Raw genomic sequence first — 19,889 nt, forward strand, 5'->3', positions numbered from 1 at the left:
CAAAAATCCATTTTTGGCAAATGTAGGAACAAGAAGTGTGGGATATAGTCAATATTTTAAAAGACCAGTGGATGGCAGCATATTTTTGCTACGGTTGTCGTGCCATATGTTCTGGTTGCAGCTCATATGCTGACTTGAGCATCACATGTCAGACACAACATGGATTTATTCTTGGGACAAGTTAACAGCAGCTGCAAAGACTTGTGATTTTTTTTTTTTTTTTGTAGAGTTTGCATTTGGTTTTGCAGAGACAGCAGTAACCACTATTGTAGCTGTCCCATGCTGAGTCATTTGGGAGATGAGCAATGTATTTCACTCCTATCCTTACAATGGATAGAAGTGTATCATGAAAGAGGATAATATAATGACCAAGCTGTACCCACCATCTAAAAGTTTATAGGAGAACAAAACCTCAGAAAGTCACGTCTACAGAATCAGCCTAAGAGCATCTAATTTTATTGGTTTAATGTGAGCTTGGTCTCAAAATTAATATTCTGGTTCTGCTATGAAGTTGATAATTTCTTCCATAAGTTGGGGTGTAAACTGTAAAGAAAATAAATCTCTTGAGATATGAAGTTATACATGAAGAATAAAATTGGGTCCCAATTCAGGCTACAGTGTAGCACCCATCCATCCAAAAACTGGTGAGCACGAGGTAGTTAAAGATGTATTTTGTTGTGTTTATTTTCTTCAAGTTGGAGGAAAAATCTGACAAGCCATAATAGATTTGTCTGTTCATATTTTCCTATGTATGTAAATTTCAAATGAGAAAGAAAACATATACATTTTAACAGTTTATTGGAATTCTATCAAATTTACAAATTGGTGAAAATTACAGGTCTTGAAAAACGTTTCCTTCTATCTCATGTTCTCTGAAGCAAAACACTTGATGCAAAGCACACCTGACATCTGACTAGCATATACCTTGGAGGTTTTCTATGTAGTCTTCACTAAAGTGTGCTTATCAAATGTTTTGCAGCACCAGAGCATGAGTTCCTCCATCAGCTTCAAAACCTGTGAACTATGTACTCGTAATCAATGCTTTTAAAAAAAGGACATTGCAAATACAAAAAATAAGGGGGTATTAGCAGTCAAGGTTCTTCTGGAGATATTACATTGCTTTTGGTTTTGAAATGTTTATGAAGAGCAGCACACAAGAACATGGTAATCATTTCAATTATCTCAAGCTCCTAAATTTAAAGAGTGTTTGTGGGGGAAAAATAAATAAAGGATCCAATTATAACAAACTGATATTTGTACAACTAAGTTGGAAACAAAGCATTTCATTAGTGATAAATGCACTGAAAATTGAGATATAAGACAAACTCTTGTTTGTCCACTTGTCAGGTGTGTGCTGAGGCTTCCCCTTCCAATTACTAGCCGTTTAGTACAGCACAATAGGCGTTTTAAAATTAACGTAGAAACTGGAATGTTTTTTCAGTTGTAGCACATTTCATCTGAGATGATTACCTTGAAAGGACCTGCAAAGGGAATGCGAAAGCAGTGATTTAAAGGCGCTCTAATTTTTCACTTAAGAACTCTTCCACGCTGTCTGTATTCCACTTGAGGATGCTCAGTTCTTCTGCAATGTTCCCACTGTCGTCCAGCAGCTTCAGTACAGGGTCAGAACCACGCACATACTGCAGACAGAAACACGTCAGTTCCCTTGGGCCAGAAAATGCATTCTCCATTTAAATCCCTAATGTTTATTTACATCGGTTAAAGATGTTAAATCAAGAAGAGAAATAAGCTCAAAGGTTAACACCAGGAAGTATGAATACTTAAAACCAGAGTGCTAAATGAAATCAGGAGTATTCGAGAAAATGTAGGCGAGATAACTTATGCTATGAAACCAACCTCAGATTAGGAAAAATCAGAACATCCCATACTGAAGCTTTGTTGTTCCTGATAATGGTTACTTAACGCTGTAATTATTTCAGTGCCATGTATTTTGTTCTGTGTTTATGAATGTTGCTGATAGAATGCTTACCAACAATATATTCTACTTTTCTTGATGAAAATATCCACATAAATCAATTTATGCTTATGAGATCCTTTTGCTTGTTCTCTCCTGTTACTGTTGCCTCCTCTGACCAAACTTAAAGGAGTAGGTGTGAAGGAAGAACAACGAAGGGGAAATGCCCAGGTTAAAGCTGTAGAGGAGAGAAGCTGCAGGCTGCCTGGGGGCAGTGTTTACAGCTATGGAGGGGATACTTTATTGCCCGGTTCTCAGGGATGAGGATGAGAGGAGAAGGTATGTAAGGGGCCAACAGCCTCATTCAGCAGGAAATTAAAACACAGTGGTTAAAGAGCGGCAAATGACCTGGAGCAGAGTTGCTTGTCTTTAACAAAATGGGTAAAAAAACCAGCGTCAGTTCAGACTTCTAACTTGCAATTAATGTTAAAGAGGGCAGTGGAGGAAAAAGTTAAGAGAAGGTTTGTATGTATCAGAGATACCTTGTTCTCCTTGGCCTGCTATGTAATCTAGTGCATGGGCAGTGAGACAGCACTGTAAGGCTTGCATGAAAATAAGGTATTCTGCTTCAGCTGAAGCAGCTCCAGTTTGATTTTTTCAGTCAAGCAGCTAAATAATTCTTCTTATAGAGTCAGTGGACTTTTTTATTTAACAACTTTAGAATCTTCTGGTCACTCAAACAGTGCAAAGGTGTACTGTCAGTTTTTGATGTAATTACTTTCTTGCCTACTATTGTGCTCTATTTGTGCCTCCTAAGTTTTGTGGGTAGTGCTGGTAATCTGAAAACTGACTGAATCCTCAAACATGTAATGCAAATAAAAGCTTTTAGCAGTACTGTAAAGATGTAGCCATGTAAAGTTACAGAAATATTTTACTAGGGGTGTTTTACTGTACCCTATTACAGAACTAACCTAGTTGGCTTCAGTTAATGAAGCTAGCAGCATCTGTAAGTGGTTTTCCCAAAACCTCGTAAAATAAATACCAGATTAATTTGTACAATTTTTTTCCCCCAATAATGTTTTATACCAATTGTAGTATAGACTGCTTTGATGTTCCGAACAGCAACAAGTTTAAAATAGAAATGAAACATTCAGATATACAGGAGAGAATGCTTTTGAAAGAAACTGGAGGATACATATGAATACGTGAGACAGACAGAGGAAATCTGCTTTAGATGGAATCTGCTGCTGAGAAGACAAATTGCTTATTTCAGCCATGCATAGCTATGAAGTGACTCCAGATGGTGCCATTTGGTGAATAGAGATGAGAGTACAAAGATGTGAGAATCAAGATGTATATCTGTGAAGTACACTCCAAGTTCACATAGGATTTTAAGTTTTACACGAGAATTTGAACTGAAAAAAGTGCTTGAGCTTAAGGCAGTGTGGCTTATGCAGCTTTTCCTATATGCAAGTCATAGGTAACGCCACTCAGTGTATGCAGTCCTTTAAAGCTGGATGTTGGTTGGAAAGCTAAAGTAAAACAGGATCAAAACAGACAGGAAGATCTGAGAGGAAGGGGAAATATCCCAGAATCTCTGAATGTATGGAAATGACAGCTGGATTAGAAAATAAAGGAAGAACAGATTGAGAGAATAGGAATTGAAAGCATGGCAGAATAAGCTCAAGTAAACACAAGATAGCCACAGAATCAGGTCAGAATGCAAGCATTCCTAACATTCTTTAAACATCTGCTTTTACTTAAGGGTTCCAGTATATCTTTTATTGGATTTAAACAGAATAACAAACAACCCCTCACCAACAAAGAATCAGTACCACTGCTTAGCAATAACCCAATTAGCATTCGCTGCAGAAATTTGGAAAGATCTATATTGGTAACACAAGTACATCCTCTGCTGAAGGATTATTTCATCAGCAAATAAGGACGCTCCATAAAAGGGCTGTTTCTACCACATTTAATTCTTCTTAACCCCCAAAAACCACAAGAACTCTTTGGTTATTACTTACCTTGATTTGCAGTCCCCTGAAGAGTTTAGGCTTATCACTCCTGACAAAAGCTACAATGTGGGGAAAAAAAATAAAGAGAATCAAATTTTCCCGTGGAAAAGGGCTTTAGAAATTAATGGCAGAATTCTCAATATCTTCACAAAACCAATAGTACTTAACAGCATGCCTAAGGAGGAATCTATTTTTACCAGTGTTCCAAACAAGCTTGGACTTTTCCTTGGACAGTATTGCAACTGTGTAAATCAGTTCACCTGCACAGGCAGCTCAAGTCCTCAGCAGAGCCACGTACACAGACACAGATGTGAAGGAAGTCATCAGAGCAGTCAGATTCTGACTGAAGATGAGCTCTGTGAGGGAGGATACACGTGAAACTCATGCCCTCAGTGTGCTGCACATAGGCAGCAGCATGGGTGGAAGGGCACCAAGGAAACTGTGGGAAGAGGTGTTATTCTTGCACATGAGACAAACAATTTTGTCTTACAGAGCTCTCCAAGGTTACATGCTGAAAATCAGTGTGGAAACAAGAAGAGAAACTGGTATCTCCTCTTTTCTTGAAACCTCTAAAAGAAAGCAGTCAGCTTTGCAATGGACTCTGTGACCTGCCATGTAGCTCCACAGAGAGGCTGGCTGCTGATGGACAGATTCTTCACCTGAACTACTGGTCAGCAAATGAGTGCTAACGGCTGCACGGACCCTGTGTGCCTACAGCACACCATCCTTGTGTTAATGTGAATTTTAAAAAGAATACTGACAGCGTGGCTTATTTACGGACAAAGTGAGTGTAATCCTCTACTTGCAAATACTTTAGCTTAATGAATGTATGAGTTGCAAAAGTATCTTAAATTTATTTAGAAAATAGCTTAGTCTTCATTTCTCATTACACTCAGGTTAGACTACAGGCTTAATTTAGTATCAATAGTGACATTAAGTGGATTCAGGCTGCTCCTGTGGTATGCCAGCAGTCTCCCTAAGGAAGAACACTGTCAGCATGGATTGACTCTCACAGAGGTGCTGGCTGCATGTTAAAGCTGCCTTTTCAAGGTTAGACAACAACGCATCTCCTGTGAATTGCAGCATGTCCATCTGCTGCATGGAGATGAGTGCAACCTCAGGACTAACTCCTCACACTGCCTCACAAAATGTAGTGCTTTCCTCAATAATTGTAAAGATGTCCTCTGACACCTTTATACCTTTCTCTATATTACTGAAGACAGTAACCTTAACATTTTCTCAGTGCATATATATAGAGCAACATTTTTTTTCTTCAGTCATCTACTGTGCTCCTGGTACAGAATAAAATCAAATACTCTGCTGGCTATACCAGCCACTGTGCAGCATAAACAAGTTCAAAACAAAATGGCACAGTAAGCTGCTAGAGAGACTGGTACCTGAAGAAGAAAGCTTGCTTCTCTTCTTTCTGGAGAACTTTAATGTCACATTGCAAGCTGTACTCACAGAACAACTTCAAACAGCACTAAATCACCAGTACTTGCTCACACACTGGAGTTCAGCTCTGATATAAATTCACACTGAGGTCATTTTCAGACACAGTGTTTCCCTATGTCCCTACGAGCTGTTAGGGCTCTGATAGCCAGGTACAAAAAAGGTGGCCATGTTTTTCAAGTCCACGGTGAATTGAACTGTTGCATGGGGATTTTTCCTCACAAACTGAAAAATCTGAGGCTGAAATCACTGTGTAGAACTTCATGTGAAAAGGAGGTTTTAGGAAACTGAGTCAATTTAATTGCAAAACTCAAAGAGAAACAGTAAGATGGCACAGTAAAACGGAGCCTCGGAGATAGATCTGGACTGTGGAACTCAACTCCCTCAGAACAGCCTTCAGGGGTTAGCTCAGGCTGCATCGCTTTCAGCCTTCAGCAGGTATGAGGACTGGTTAACTGAGTGACAGATGAAAGCTCACTTGGATGTGAGTGGCTGCTTGCTGGCTGCAGTGTTGGAGCCAACAAGCTCATAAAACGTGGACAGAATTAGGTGAAAGAAGAAAATATTCTATGGGCTGTTGCATTTTGTCACTGTAAAAGTAGCTATTACACGTTTGTATCAATATCAAATATCTAAATCTTCTGAAAGCTGATGCGCTATGGAGCATTTTTCCTGAAACTTTAAATATATGTATGTATGGGAACTGCTGAATCATGGCCTGAACCACTGATTGGTCACCTGAGGTGAGAACTGAGTCAGCCACGGGGCCACAGGTGAAGGTGATATACCTGTGTGATTGGAAGGGGTGGAGCCTGACTCCACCTCTCCCAAACCCCATTTAAGGGCTGACCACCGCCAGGGAAGGGTCTCTTCTCGGAGATCCCTCCCACATGGAGTCTACAGCGAGCCTTTATCATCCAAAAGGTGAGCCATCTTCTTTTGCATTACTATTTGTGTATATAGACCTACTTAAATATACCTTTTTTTTTTTTTTTTTTTGAGTACCATCCTTGGGAATTATTTACCTTACACTGGAACAAAATAATCTTCTGTTAGTGGCACATTTATTTCTAATGCTCATCATAGTGACTGTTGATATTAGTCACTTGAATTTCTATGATGTAACTAAGAAAAATATATATACTATAATTTCTACATTCTCAGTTTTGGAAGCTGATTTAAGAAAGTAATATATTGACATGCATTAAAAATACACGTTATCCCACCAAAACCAATTTTTCCACACGATCAGGCTCTAAGCTGAATACACAGCTTTGGAATAGAATTGATGGAGTCAGAAGTGAGATGCGAATCATGCACAACTTTTGTGAAGTGCAGCTGTGGGCTTATCCTGCAATATGGTGCACGCAGTCTCCTGTCTGCACTGCCCCAACTCTTGCTAAGGCTATTTGCATGTCTGTACACCACTGTTTAATAGGTTGATGCTTAATACTAAAATCCTGGACATCTTCCAATTTTCCTCTGCCCATAGTGGCTTCAGAAATTACACACTGCACAGAAAAAGTATTTAATATAATTCGTTCATGGGTGAGTGAGAAAGGCATTTTCCACTTTGATTTCTGCAAGACCAACTCTGAGCTTGGTGCCATGATACTATTTTTGGTGAATTAAACACCAGAGTAGAAGTCAGAGCTGTTCTACTGCCTGCCTTGCAACTGTCCTGTCACATAACGTTAAGAAAATCACTTCACCTTATGCTGTTACAAAACACATGCAATACCAAAGCATATGCCTTCTGTTGGAAGGCAACCCTGAGGTGAGGCTGCACAGCAGACCTGACTGCCATTCTGATCAACTACAGCAAAAGGTCAGACTGCCGAGCACAAGACAGCATACTGGCTTGTCCAAGGCAATCTGCTTAATGCACGGAAGGGAGAAAAGGATCAGATGTGTACAGACATTTCAAAGCCTGTTGAGTGCCAAGCTGTTATGCAAAGACAGGTCACACCTAGCATCACACAGTGCTTTTAAGGACCTGGGAGCAGCCTCTGCCTACATACAACACAGAAACCTACCACTATCGTCCCTTTGTTTTGATAAAGCTTGGAAGTGAATCTACTGGAAGTAAGACCTAGAATCCTCAATGGAGATTACTAAAGAACTGAAGAATCACTCACATTCAAACTGCAAGTCTATGTATTTGCTGGCAGATACCTGTGCTGTTCTCTCTGAAGTAGAACATACTGGAGGAAAGCTTACTGACCCCAAATGGGCATGACTTCAGAGTAAACTGCAGATATGTTTGGCTTAAGTCCTTTGTGAAAAGAATTGTCTACTTTTAGCATACTAAGGGCACAACCCAGATTACTAAGGATATCTACATTCAGAAATACTTGTATTATTTAGTTTCGTGCTTTAGAAGGAAAGATCTCCTACTTGATCTGTAAGTGCAAAAAAAAAAAGTGAAGCTAATCTATTAGTACTTGAATGAGAGTCAATATATGTAGCAGTAGACTCTCACACTTATCTTCAAACAACTACGCACACAGATGAGCATTTTTAACCTTGTCCATCTCGACACGCATCAGAAGGAATATAACAACCTCAGATCAGAAAGGGCTGGAGGAGATTAAAAAACATACTGCCCTATTATATCAGTTGCAGATTTCATTCCAGAAAAGCACAACAGAGGTTCTAGTTAGCTATCATCTTCAGCATCATGTCAGCAATAAATTCTTGTTGCACGTTTTTTCCTCCTGGTAAGCTACAGCATGTCTTCCAGCAAGAATCTAATATGAACTAGTGTCTTCCAGTAATGCAGAAGTCTACTTGTTCAAACTTTCAATCCTTCTGCTATTGTTTCAATTTATTCCACTGCTTAGCACCTCTCTATGTATGTTTTTGTAGCTATTCATCCAACTTTTGAAACTCAACATACTCTTCTCAGTTGATTCATCAGAACCTTTCAGCTACTAAACTCTTAACACTGCTTACAGATAAACAACTTTGCATCACAGTTAAAGTACACTAAAAATGCTGATCACTAAAGAGCAGCAACATACTTTTTTAATGAAAGTGACTATCCCTCCTACCCATGATTGCTGCACCGAAGAGGTCTTTAATTGGTCAGGGCAAAAAAAATGTCAGTGCTCCGAGAGCAACATCAGAAAGGAATACTTCTGTCAGTAAGGAGGAATGCTGCAAAATCAGTATCAAGAACGATTTACTCCTAGAAAAATATTTCAATTCTCTGTGATGCACTGCAGTGGGTCACATAGTAAAATACTAGCAATAGAAAACACATCAGCTATTACTATTTCTTAAAAGACTAATGTTTTATTGAATCATGATTCTGCATGGTACCTTGTATATACACCTGATTTTAAAATTCAGAAGTAAGAAACACTAAGTGTATACAAAATGCTACAGGGAATAACTGATCTCTTACTGTCACACATGGGAATCAGAAATGTCAGAAATGAAGACATCCTTCAATCTGAAGTATTTATTTAGTTTTTATGTTTGTATATAATCTATTTATAAAATATTATGATGGAATGATGGATGCTTCTCACTAGAATATCCTACATTGCTTAGCAAGAATTTTACTTTTGCGCAAAAATCTAAGATTTAATATTATACTAACTTTCAGATTTCTGTCACCAGTATGTAAGAACTGCAGATAAAGGTACCCCAGGAAATAAGTGATCTCACCTAGAAGGCCCTGAACAAACTATGTTCTAGTGCCTATAAGAATTCCCTCACAGCTGCAGAACTTGAGCATTACAGCAGAGTGCTTACTGACTCCCTGAAACCAGAGGATCTAATGTAGTTGCGTGTTGTGTGAGTTCAAGGATGAAGGACTTTCTGTAACATCTGCTGGGAGTGCATTCATTGTGTAACTACAAGTCACACAGAGAAAGGTCAGAATTATTCTCCTGATGAACAAAAAGAATGCCAAGATGAGAAAGAAACGCTCAGTGAAAAAAGCCAGCCTAATTCAGTTCTGCTAAACACAGTGGAAAGAAGTGGAGTGTAGACATTGTGATCTTGTATCTCATCATGAACAGAGCAGGGCTGCCACTGAAAAGGCAACTTCAAACAAACATACCACATTAGTCACCAACCTACCCAATTTTGTTTTCTACCTCAGAGCCCTAGTTTTATGCGTGTCAGCCAAAAACTGTTACACTGTCTGTGATAGCTGGTATAAGAAGATATTGCTTCTGCTTCATTTAAGAGTCTTGTCACTTAGATTTTCAGTGTCCTACTTTGATGGAACAATAAATATTTAAAAGCTGTATTATAAGGAGCAATTTCAAAACATATGTGTTTAAGGAATTATTTTTTACAGTACAACACTTACAATGCAGCAGTTTGTTCTTTGGGGAGACTGAGCAGGAAACAATACCTTAGTACTGAACATACTTTAGAGGTTTACAGGCATGTAAGCTGTTACCTGACTTATCATGAGAAGCTTTACTTAAGAAAGATAACAGATATCCTTGGCCATACTCATAAAAGCATTCAGCAAGCTGTAGTGGTATTGCAAAGAATAATTCTAGCTAAAATAGTACATTCTACTTCTTCTAAAAGTTTTCTAATTATGCTTTTAAATTTGATCTTAACTTCCAACCAGTTGCAATAACCCTAGCAGCAAATCTGGTTGCAAGAGACTTGGATTAGGTAATGACAGAAACTGGAGAGCAAAGAGAAAAAGGCCTGTTCCTCCTTCTTTTCTTTTTACTGTCATAAAGAGAAAAATTGGTTTAGATAAACAAGGATAGAAAGGCAAATTGTTAGCATCTGTAAGTTTTTCCTTTGAGCTTTTTGAGGATGTTTTACAGTGCACATGGAGCAGTTGGGAATAGTTTTAAGTTTACTGAGTTTGAATGGATGTGGGGATAACACGGTTACCTCTACTAACACAAGTTTCCTCACACCAGAACAAGCAATTAAATTAGTTCTTGTTTTTGTGTTTTAAACAGCAGGAAAGAGAGAAGATTTTTCCTCCAGCCTTGTGGTCAATTAATGAAACTGTGCATGGGTAGGAGTGGGAGGAGGGGAGTCCAAAGCAGCATAACTTATGCTGACTGCAACCTGGTTTTAAATCCTTTTATTTCTTGTACTTCAGACCACCTTCAATTAAGGTGATACTAATACTGGCCATGCTAGATGGGAGATGCACTTTTTGTGCATTTTTATTTCTAAAGCTGTATTAGTTCTTCTCTACATCCAACTGACATTAAGCACAGTATTAGGAACTTCATTACTGGAAAAGAGTACTACAACCCCATAAGCTCTATTCCTAAAAAATTCCACGTTGAAATTTCTCACAGATGTTTTTTCCAAAAAATTCCTCCTACTACACACTGATGATACTCATTTTCCTTCTACTCTATTATGTTTTGCTCACTTTAGCTGACTGTCATTATCCAGTGACAAAACAATTATACTGCAGCATCTGTGAAAGGAAAGCAGTTCCATAAGCACACTACATAATTTCATCTATCAATTATTGGAGTCTCAGGTCAGTACAACTTTCATGATATCATATATGCAATTTATGACTACTTGTAGTAGCACTTAAAAGTACATTTTGCCATTTTGCTGCCAACAGTATTTTGAAGAACAGTAGTGGGTTTACTTACCCTGGACTTGAGGGAACCTTCCCAATTTTCATCCACATACTTCTAGGACAGCTCCTGCATAAAGCTGCAATAAAATATAGAAGCTGTTAAGTGTAAACTACTTGTTTGCTTACGATGTATCAGTATCAAATCTAATTAACTGATAATGAAATATTTCATCTATTTGTCTTTGAGAAGAACGTGAGGCTGGGCTAACCTTGATGCTTGCACTTAGACATCAATCACCTTGGTCAGGAACCCAGATTCACTGCTCTTGAAACAATGTGTAAGTTCACTTTGGTTATGTAAAAGGTAGCATCTCAATAAATATATCTATATCTTGTATAAGGTCACAATTTTAAATTTTGGTTTTTTCAACATGCAATGGGCTTCACAGCATGGTGAATCTTATATTAAGCTAGCAGCAGATTTTTCCTGCTACTAAAACAGAGCTTCCCAATGTAAAGCTTGGCATGTTTATCTCAGAAATAGCCATCGATACTGTTTACTAAATCGATACTGTTTACTGTTTACTATTACTGTTCACATCCTTCTAGCTGTGGAACTCCTACTGCTTAAGAGGAGCTGTCAGAAAAAAGCTTGTTAAATACTCCTACTTCAATCCATTACATTCTATAAACAATGAACACCTCTGCTCCCGCTTTCTGATAGCAGTGTTTTCATAACAAATGTGAAAGTCCAGACAGAAAAAAGTAATGGTGCTATAATGTTTGACTTAACCCGCAGAGACATGTAATTAAAAATATGCTTTCACTTTGAAATTTAATAAGTGCTAACCCTTCTGAAAAAGGAGTGAAAACCAGACATGACATGCCAGAAATCTCAAAGCGAGACAATTTCATTAAGATTTCATCCCCCATCCATGTTGGCAGTTTGGGCAGCCAGGGAATGCATCTGCAGTTCAGAAAATGAATCTTCTGATTTCCGGTTCAATTCAGTAGTGGTGTAAATACCATGGATGGGAATATATGAAACACTCTACTCATCTGCAAGGAAATTACAGCTTCTTGCCTGACCTGAACGAATCAGTAATCATAACTTCCACAGGAAATGAAACTAAAAATACTACACTGCAGGATCTGTGGAACAGCCTCTCAGAAATTAGCTTAACTGTGTGCAAGATTTTCAAGTAACCGTTAGATTTAAGACAAAAAATACAATTTGACTGTTAAAACCCAGGATTATCAAACAATACTTGAGAGATTAAAAATACAATTTTTAAGTTTTTTCATCTCTAATTAAAATATTTAAAAGGCACAGATCATCTCAGATACTACTTTGCATAATTAAATTCCTCTGCATTGAAACCATGGAAGTTTTAAGATGGAGAAGTTACATGCACTGAATAGCAAGATTCTGAAATTAACCCGTGCCTCCATTCATTATTCTTTTAAAAGCATTCTAACAACAATCAGCAATCCTACAGTCAGATATTACTTCACATGCTTGCTAATGCACTGAGCATTTCTCCTGGTTCTACACACTGACAATTACTTGCATTTTTCTATAAAGAATTAGTATAAAGAAATAGAGGGGTAATAACCTTTTTCCATCTGTTCACTGACTGTATTCTTTATGGGCACAAAGTAGTAAGCACAGCAAACTTAGGGCAATGGTAACATCAACATTTTTCAGTTCTCTTTACTGCAAATAATTCTTCCACTTCATTTTTCCTTTTAAATAAGGATTCCTATGGAAGCAATATCATTGTGAGAATCTAAAACATAAGACATCACGTGATTAAAGAATGCTCCCACTTCCTAACTGCTAGCCAGTAACTGACAGAAATATAGTTTTAGCACAGAAAACAGTGCAATTGTTGATGCTTATATTTTGAGTTTCTATCTCTGCTGTAACTGAAGCCCAACTGTGCTACTACATAAAAAAAAAAGGTTCAGATTCATGCTGGGACAAGCAGCTGCTCTCTGGATGGCTAGACAAAAAAAAAAAAATCAATTGACTTCCTCTGTAAATCGAACAAAGGTGTCTTTTGCAAGAAACACAGGTTGATTTGCATCTCTTCGAAAGGGCACAAGAGAATACTTGTGAACATCTTCTGCCCCTGCTATTCCAACGTGTCCAGAGCAGACTGCTCTCAACTTTTTTGATTGCTTCCTTGTGAAGGCATCGACTGTGTTCAAGTATGACTAAGAATGATGTGTATCATCCAGTCTGGAGGCATACAAACACGACGAGTCAGTTCATCACACAATGCTTAACTTTGGAGTCAATTCACTTCACAATAATGCTCTGCTTGTTTTAGCATTCATGAAAGTGAGCGTAGCACTGCTAGCAATGAAATAAAGACTCCTTAAACTATTACTGGTGTCCATATAGCGTCTCAAGTAAATACTGTTATGATTTCCAAGCTGACTCATGTCTGCATCCATATAAATAACTGCTTTTTAAAAAACCTGCTAACTGTATGCTTTCTAAGGCCCTTGTGACAAAGGCTGCACTTTTTCCTTGCCCTTTACAAAACCACAATTTGGGTTAAATTTCATTCATTCATTGTCATCATATGGTCCTGCATCAAAACCTCTTATTTTTTATCACTTGTAAAATACATTAAATTATCCCCCATTTTCTGCATACTGGTTCCTCTACTAAGCCTGACCCTGCACATGTTATAAAGTGACACTCAACTTGGGTTTGTATGTGTTTACTATCAGCTAAAAATTACAGTACCATCATGTCTTAAGCCATGCAATGTAATGGATTGTTTATATAAAGGCACTCATAGGTAGAACTAAATACTGCAAGAATACTCTACCTAGCATTCCTGAACTATCCAAGATTATCAATTCACTTTTTTTTTTAGTAGAAAACTTGATTCTTTAAAATAAAGTAATACACAAGAACATATAAAATACTTTATTTTCTATGAGAGAGAGAACTGAGAACTTTACTCTTTTCCTAAAGACAGAAGATGGACAAGAATCTGTGAGTTAGCAGAGCAGCAGTCAGAAAACCTCACTGTCAGGAACAAAATGAATTGATGTTCTGTAATGCAGAAAGCCGCGGAGCCATTGCTATGCACACAGATCATTCCGAAATGAAGTCACTGGTAAATTTAGCTACAAAGAAACTCTTCTCATTCAGAGCTCATTATCGTGTGAAGGAAGATACCCAACTGTAAGAGCTTGGAAACAAAGAATCAAATTGTCAAAAAAAAAAAAAAAAAAGTTATTTGAGCCCGTGTATTTCAGCAGAATCTAGGTGCTCATTTATTTGCAAGGAAAGCAATTCCAACTAGAATTCCAAAGGAAAACAAACAAAACCAACTGTAGGATCGTGGGTGTTTAAGCACTGATCGAAGTTGCTGAGAAAGATTGCAGCACCTTGCTGCAAGATTGCAGAGAGAAAGATTGCAGCTCTATCCTTGGACATCTTCAGAATTTAACCAGAAAGGGCTCTTCTGTACACACATATAAGCTGTGTGTTATCATTCCAATCTGCAGAATACAGGAAATGTATTACCTAAGGCTGTGCCAGTGCTGGTATTAAACCAGCTCCTTGCTGCAGTACTGTGTCATCATTCTTGTGCTTTCAAACCAAGGACCCAAAACCCTCAGCCATCTCCTCTTTCAAGCAGATAGGGTTTTAGCTTAGTTCTCTGCAATTGTTTGGTGCGAGGACAAGCAAACAGGAGATGCAACACAGGGGGGTGTGCAGGAGAAAAAGTAGAAGTCAAGCACCCAGCAGTTAGGTAACTTTGGACCTCCGTGGTCTGCAGTGAGGGCAGAAAAGCAAAGTGGAATAGAGGATAAGCGTGCCAGAAATGGAGCTCCAGCGTACAAGCTCATACTCGAATCCAGTGAGCAGTTGTATGTAAGCTAAAAATTAGACAGTAAGTTAGCAGGCTTCAAGCTCTGGTTTTGAAACATGCTGTCTGATTAACTGTGCTGTCTAACCATCTATTTGCCTCTAGAAGTATAATCTCTAAGTATCTCTTCTCCAGAATCTCTGCTTTCATTAAAGCAGAAAGAATCTCTGGAGATAGAAAACACTGAGAATGGAACTCAACTATTTACTTGACTTCGTGCATTTAATTAATTTGGAAACTGCACATTCTGAAGTTGTTCCAACAAACATGGAATCAATCGTTTTATCCAGATGTGTACCCAAATGAAGGAGGTCAGACTTATTGAATTAAACATTCCATTTGCCAGCACAGACGCGCATACACAACTTTAACTCACATTTAGCAAATTCACATTCATCATTTTTCTTACCTTTCTCACTGAGAATAGAAAGAAGCCTCCCATAGGTAAGGCTTGTCATGCTACAGACAGATCAGTGCCTTTTATCTTAGTCTGCCTGAAAAGATGAACCTTCTGTGAATTTGACCCAAACAAAAGTTTTTTTGTGTTACAATAATCCATTTTAAATTTCAGTGATATTTTAGTGATGTATATGGTTGTATCTAGTACAAGTTAGGCAAAAAATAATATTTTCTTGTTATCTTAGCAATGCAGAGGCCAGATAGTCTGACAGATTATTAAATCATGCTTTGACAGCTTATTATATTTTGACAAGAAAGATAAAAGTCTGTATTTCACACCCCTTTGCTGAAATCTGTACAGTGGGGCAACTACCCATCCCTGAGGAACTTTACAAGTATGCACATGGACTCTTTGTATCAATATGTTTACCTTGTTTTAGAGAAGAGTTAAACACTAGAAACAATATTGCATGTATGTAGTAGATGTAAGATGTTACTGGTAAGAGTTTGCCATGTATGCCACACATTTTAATACCTCAAATTTCATGGTCAACTTCTGCTTACAGCTGATGTTATCTAATTCAGCAAACTGCATAGCATTACACCACTAGAAATATTTGACAGTAGACGTTTCAAATGCCTTAGAACTTAGTGTGCAAAATATATTTCAAAGCTCCATTTAGAAATATTTATGAGGTCTGTTGCAACCCTGCAAGGTGCAACTATGATGATTAACAGGTGGCAGATTTCATCACACAGTTAATTCCTAACATTGATTGGAATTTTGACACACATATATTGCTGAGATAAGCCTAAGATTATAATATACAATTAATTGAATATGCTTATAGCTATGCTTGAAATGATCACATGGCATAAGTGAAAGCTGCAGATGGAGTGCAGCTATTTTTGGCTACTGCAAAATATGGACAATCTCTCCTGCTACTACAATTTCACGCACAGTTAGCTTCACCTCCATTTCATCCTTCTATGTTTTACACACCAGCAGTACTCTGCATCCGACAGACTGAGGCTTAAAACTTGCAGCTGTCTAAAGCAATACAGTTTAAGCTAGCTTCTGAATGAGTCTGCAACTGCATACAAAACCTTTTGTAGAGAAAATAACAAAGAATTTTTTTCCATTTTATCTACAGTAAAATTATGAAGTAATGAAAATATTTCATTGGACAGATGGCAGCGGAAGTTAAGAGTGAGACACATATTGGGTAAGCAGAGCACCTCACAGCTATTTTCCACCACATCAATTCACAGAACGCTGGATCGATAACAAGATGAGAATTAATAAATATCTTCCAAGGATTGAAGAGGCTGAGTTCCACAAACATGCCGCATGGGGGCTTGCACTGATGCTACTCAGCACAAGTTATTTTTAGGACTGGGCATATTTCATAGATTGTCTTCAAAAAGTACTGATGATACAAAATTCCCAGATCTTCAACCCTCCCTACATAGTTTTAAGGAGTGTTAACTGCAAATCCTGAAGCCTGTGCTGGAATTCTAATAGCACACATGGTGTGTCTGTACCACAGAGCACTGGCATGCTGCCCTGTGGTAGCAGTACCTGCTCACGTGATACAAAGGCCAGGCTGTGTTCTACAGACATGCTTCAAAAAGAAAAGATTCCTCTTCAGTCATGTAAGTGATTGCACTAACAAAACCTGGAGCACTGCTACTCTGGAACTCGGTAACAGATGATGCTGCTAATCAGCAAGTTGGTAACTAAACGTAGATGCAGGTTTTTAGAGTAAGATTTAAAATTCTTTCAAGCAAATAGATAGGGAAAAAGACTTTCAAGATTTTTAAAAACATCTGTTCACTCCCAACCATCACATTTTCAGTAGAACAAAGATTTAAGAGTAAAATCTTGAGTTCAGTTACAGACATCTATTGTAAGTACCATTATGTTAGACCACAAGTCAATTCTAAATGTGATGTCTGGACTCAATCTGTTAAGATATTAACATTCATGCTAAAAGCTCCCAGCACTCATTTTCTGCTGGCTATTTACTTGGCACAAATTTCAGAAATTCAGCAAATATGATCTATACATTTCCAAACAGCGGCTGCGTGTGAATGTAATATCAAGAATTTCACACTCTGAAACAGCATTCAAAAAATTAGGAATGATGCTATAATTTAGCACTCAAGCACATAATCATAATGGCAGAACAATCCAATATTTCTATTCAGCAGCAAATTACTCATGTTTGCTATAAAACCCTAACGAAAAATGAAATTGCAAGTAGATAAGAAAAAACTTCTATTAAACAATCTCCAGGTTCCTATGCACATAGGATAAATTCTGGCTCACTGCAAAGATGCATGTCAAACAACCTTGAGATTCCTTCCAGCTCTGTGCTTTCTCTTCTATGTTGAGTTGAGACTACAATGGAATGGTTTTTAATGTAAAGCCCTCAAGACCTGCTTGGTCTTACACAAAAGACCTTCACCTACAAGGTGAAATCTAGGTCAGATTTCTGATTTTCCTGAGTCAATCTATTGATCTAAATTTTGTTCTTTATTTGTCCCAAACTTATTAATGCAAAAATGTTAACAGTTCGAAGTAAGTGACACCTGTGAGTAAATTACAAAAAAAGATTTCTTTCTCAGAAAACACACTCATCTAGTTTAAAACCCACCTTCCTGGTTTCCAGCTGAGCTTCTTCTTGGCAGCACTGCCTACAGAATGGATCCAACTGATTCAGATTGAACTGTCCAAGAAGGTTGCAAGAGCTGCAGAGCAAGTTACTGGAGAAGCCGAGTTCCCTGCAAGCTTCTGATGACAACTGTGCTCCATATACGTTTATCTGTAAATCAATACAATGTTACACGTATTATATCAATTGTTTTAAAAAGAAAGATTTGGATGCCTTGACAATTAGGAAAATTAATTCTTTTCCAAACATTTTCTTTTAACGCTTATAACTGCTTGTAAGTGCAAACCACCACCTTATCTTGAGATGTAGTCTTGAGTCTAATAGTAAATTCATGACATGATTCACAACGTGTACGTTCTAAGGTATCAGACCTGCTACTTTCATATATACTTCTACAACTCCAGTGACTTTCTAGTGTCCGCTGCAAAGAAGGAACAACAAAAATCCAGCCTCAACAAATCAGCTGCAGCTCTCTGAAAGATGCTCTCGTGAAACAATTCCAATAAATAACTCACTCCTAGAAGCACGCTTAGAAAAAAAGTGTTACAGCTGAGCTTGGGAAAAGCACAAGCAGAGTATGTATGATGAAGTGGACCAAACTGCTCAACACTACATATAAGGAGAATTTTGATTTCATTTTTTTGCTTTGGAAAAAACACATGCTAGTACAAGAGTAGATAAAAACGTTGCTGCTGCTAAACACCAGCAACTCAGTTACTTGGCTCCCGTGCAGAACACTTATTCTGTATGTTTTTAGTGAGCAGTGTTACCATCTCTGCAATGAAACTGTATCATTTATTCTCTGCTATTTTTTGTTTTCGCCTTCCCATTCCCCTGCAGAAGGATTGATTGGTCCCTGGCTTACTAAGCTGGCAGCCTTTCCTTCCAGCTGCATGCTGGGAAAGTGAGAGTGGATATAATGAAAGGAAATCCTCTCCCCAGGTGCTTCTCAGGTGGGCTGAAAGACCTTGGGCCAAAAAATAAAGAACAACCAAGCAACAACAACAACAACAAAGCACAAGAAGGAAGAGAACGAACTGCGACAAAAGGTCCTGCAGCAGCTCTGCGCTCAGAGACGCCCAGCTGGGCACCAGCACTCCGGAGGGGGTGGCAGCACAGCAGCCCAACAGTTCCGGGCCAGCAGTGTCAGGAGAACCACGTTTCTCACTCGCATAATCCCAGCTATCCTCGGTATGTTTCCTCAAGCGTTACTGCCGCGGTCACCGCGCTACCACAGAACGCCTTAAGAGAAGCGCGGCGCGGGACGGACGCACGTTCCCGGTGCGCGTTCGGGGCACAGCGACGCCGCGTTCTCCCGCGCAGCGCCGCCCACGTCGCGCGACCGCTACGTTCTAACATATAAAAGCTATCGCAGCACCGCTACAAATCGCATCAGGAAGGAGACAACAGCGATAAAACCTCAGACCGGGTTTCCTGCCCGCTCCCGGCCTCTGCCGCCAGGGCTCGCACCCAGCGGCACCGCCCGCGGCCCCCGGGCCTCCCTCCCCGCGGCTGTGCAGGGGTTGCCGCGGGACGAGTCTCCCTCCCGCCCGGCCCGAGCCCCGCTCACCGCAGGCAGCCACAGCAGCAGCCACAGCCCGCAGCGCCCCGGCGCCGCCAACTCAGCGGCCGCCGCCATCTTGGTGACGATCTGCCTGCCGAGCGGGGACCTCGGCCGTCGCGGGTGCCCCGAGCCGCCTGGTGCGGGGCGGCGGGCTCTGCTCGGCAGGAACGGCTCAGCCCGAGACACCCGCGGGCAGCCTGCAGCGATACTACTTTAGCCCGCCCAGCACCACGCTTCACAGCCGGGCCGGCAGAAGAAATTCCTCCCAGCCCCGATCAGGCGCTCAGCACGCGGCCCCAGGGCGGGGTCCTCTCAGCTCCGCATTGCCGCAGCCAACCGGCACGCAGGCCTCCCCGCGCCGGGGATTGACAGCCCCGCCCAGCAATAACGACGCGCTCCTCCCGAGCGCCGCGGCGCGGACGCCA

General features: G+C 39.5%; 1 protein-coding gene across 1 annotated transcript; it reads right to left on the bottom strand.

The window, feature by feature from the left end:
• Positions 1-781: 781 nt before the first annotated feature.
• On the bottom strand, positions 782-19,580 carry SELENOF (selenoprotein F). The gene is made up of 5 exons (XM_065741178.1): positions 19,471-19,580; positions 17,883-18,050; positions 10,998-11,061; positions 3,943-3,992; positions 782-1,640 (listed from the first exon to the last, which is right to left on the bottom strand). Exons 1-5 carry the CDS (start codon positions 19,537-19,539, stop codon positions 1,509-1,511), a joined length of 483 nt encoding a protein of 160 aa, XP_065597250.1. The 5' UTR covers positions 19,540-19,580; the 3' UTR covers positions 782-1,508.
• Positions 19,581-19,889: the final 309 nt, after the last annotated feature.

The sequence above is a fragment of the Cyrtonyx montezumae genome, unplaced genomic scaffold (assembly GCF_038088225.1).
Source record: "Cyrtonyx montezumae isolate F1298 unplaced genomic scaffold, pur_monq_1.0 scaffold_1, whole genome shotgun sequence".
In the NCBI taxonomy this organism is placed as follows: Eukaryota; Metazoa; Chordata; class Aves; order Galliformes; family Odontophoridae; genus Cyrtonyx; species Cyrtonyx montezumae.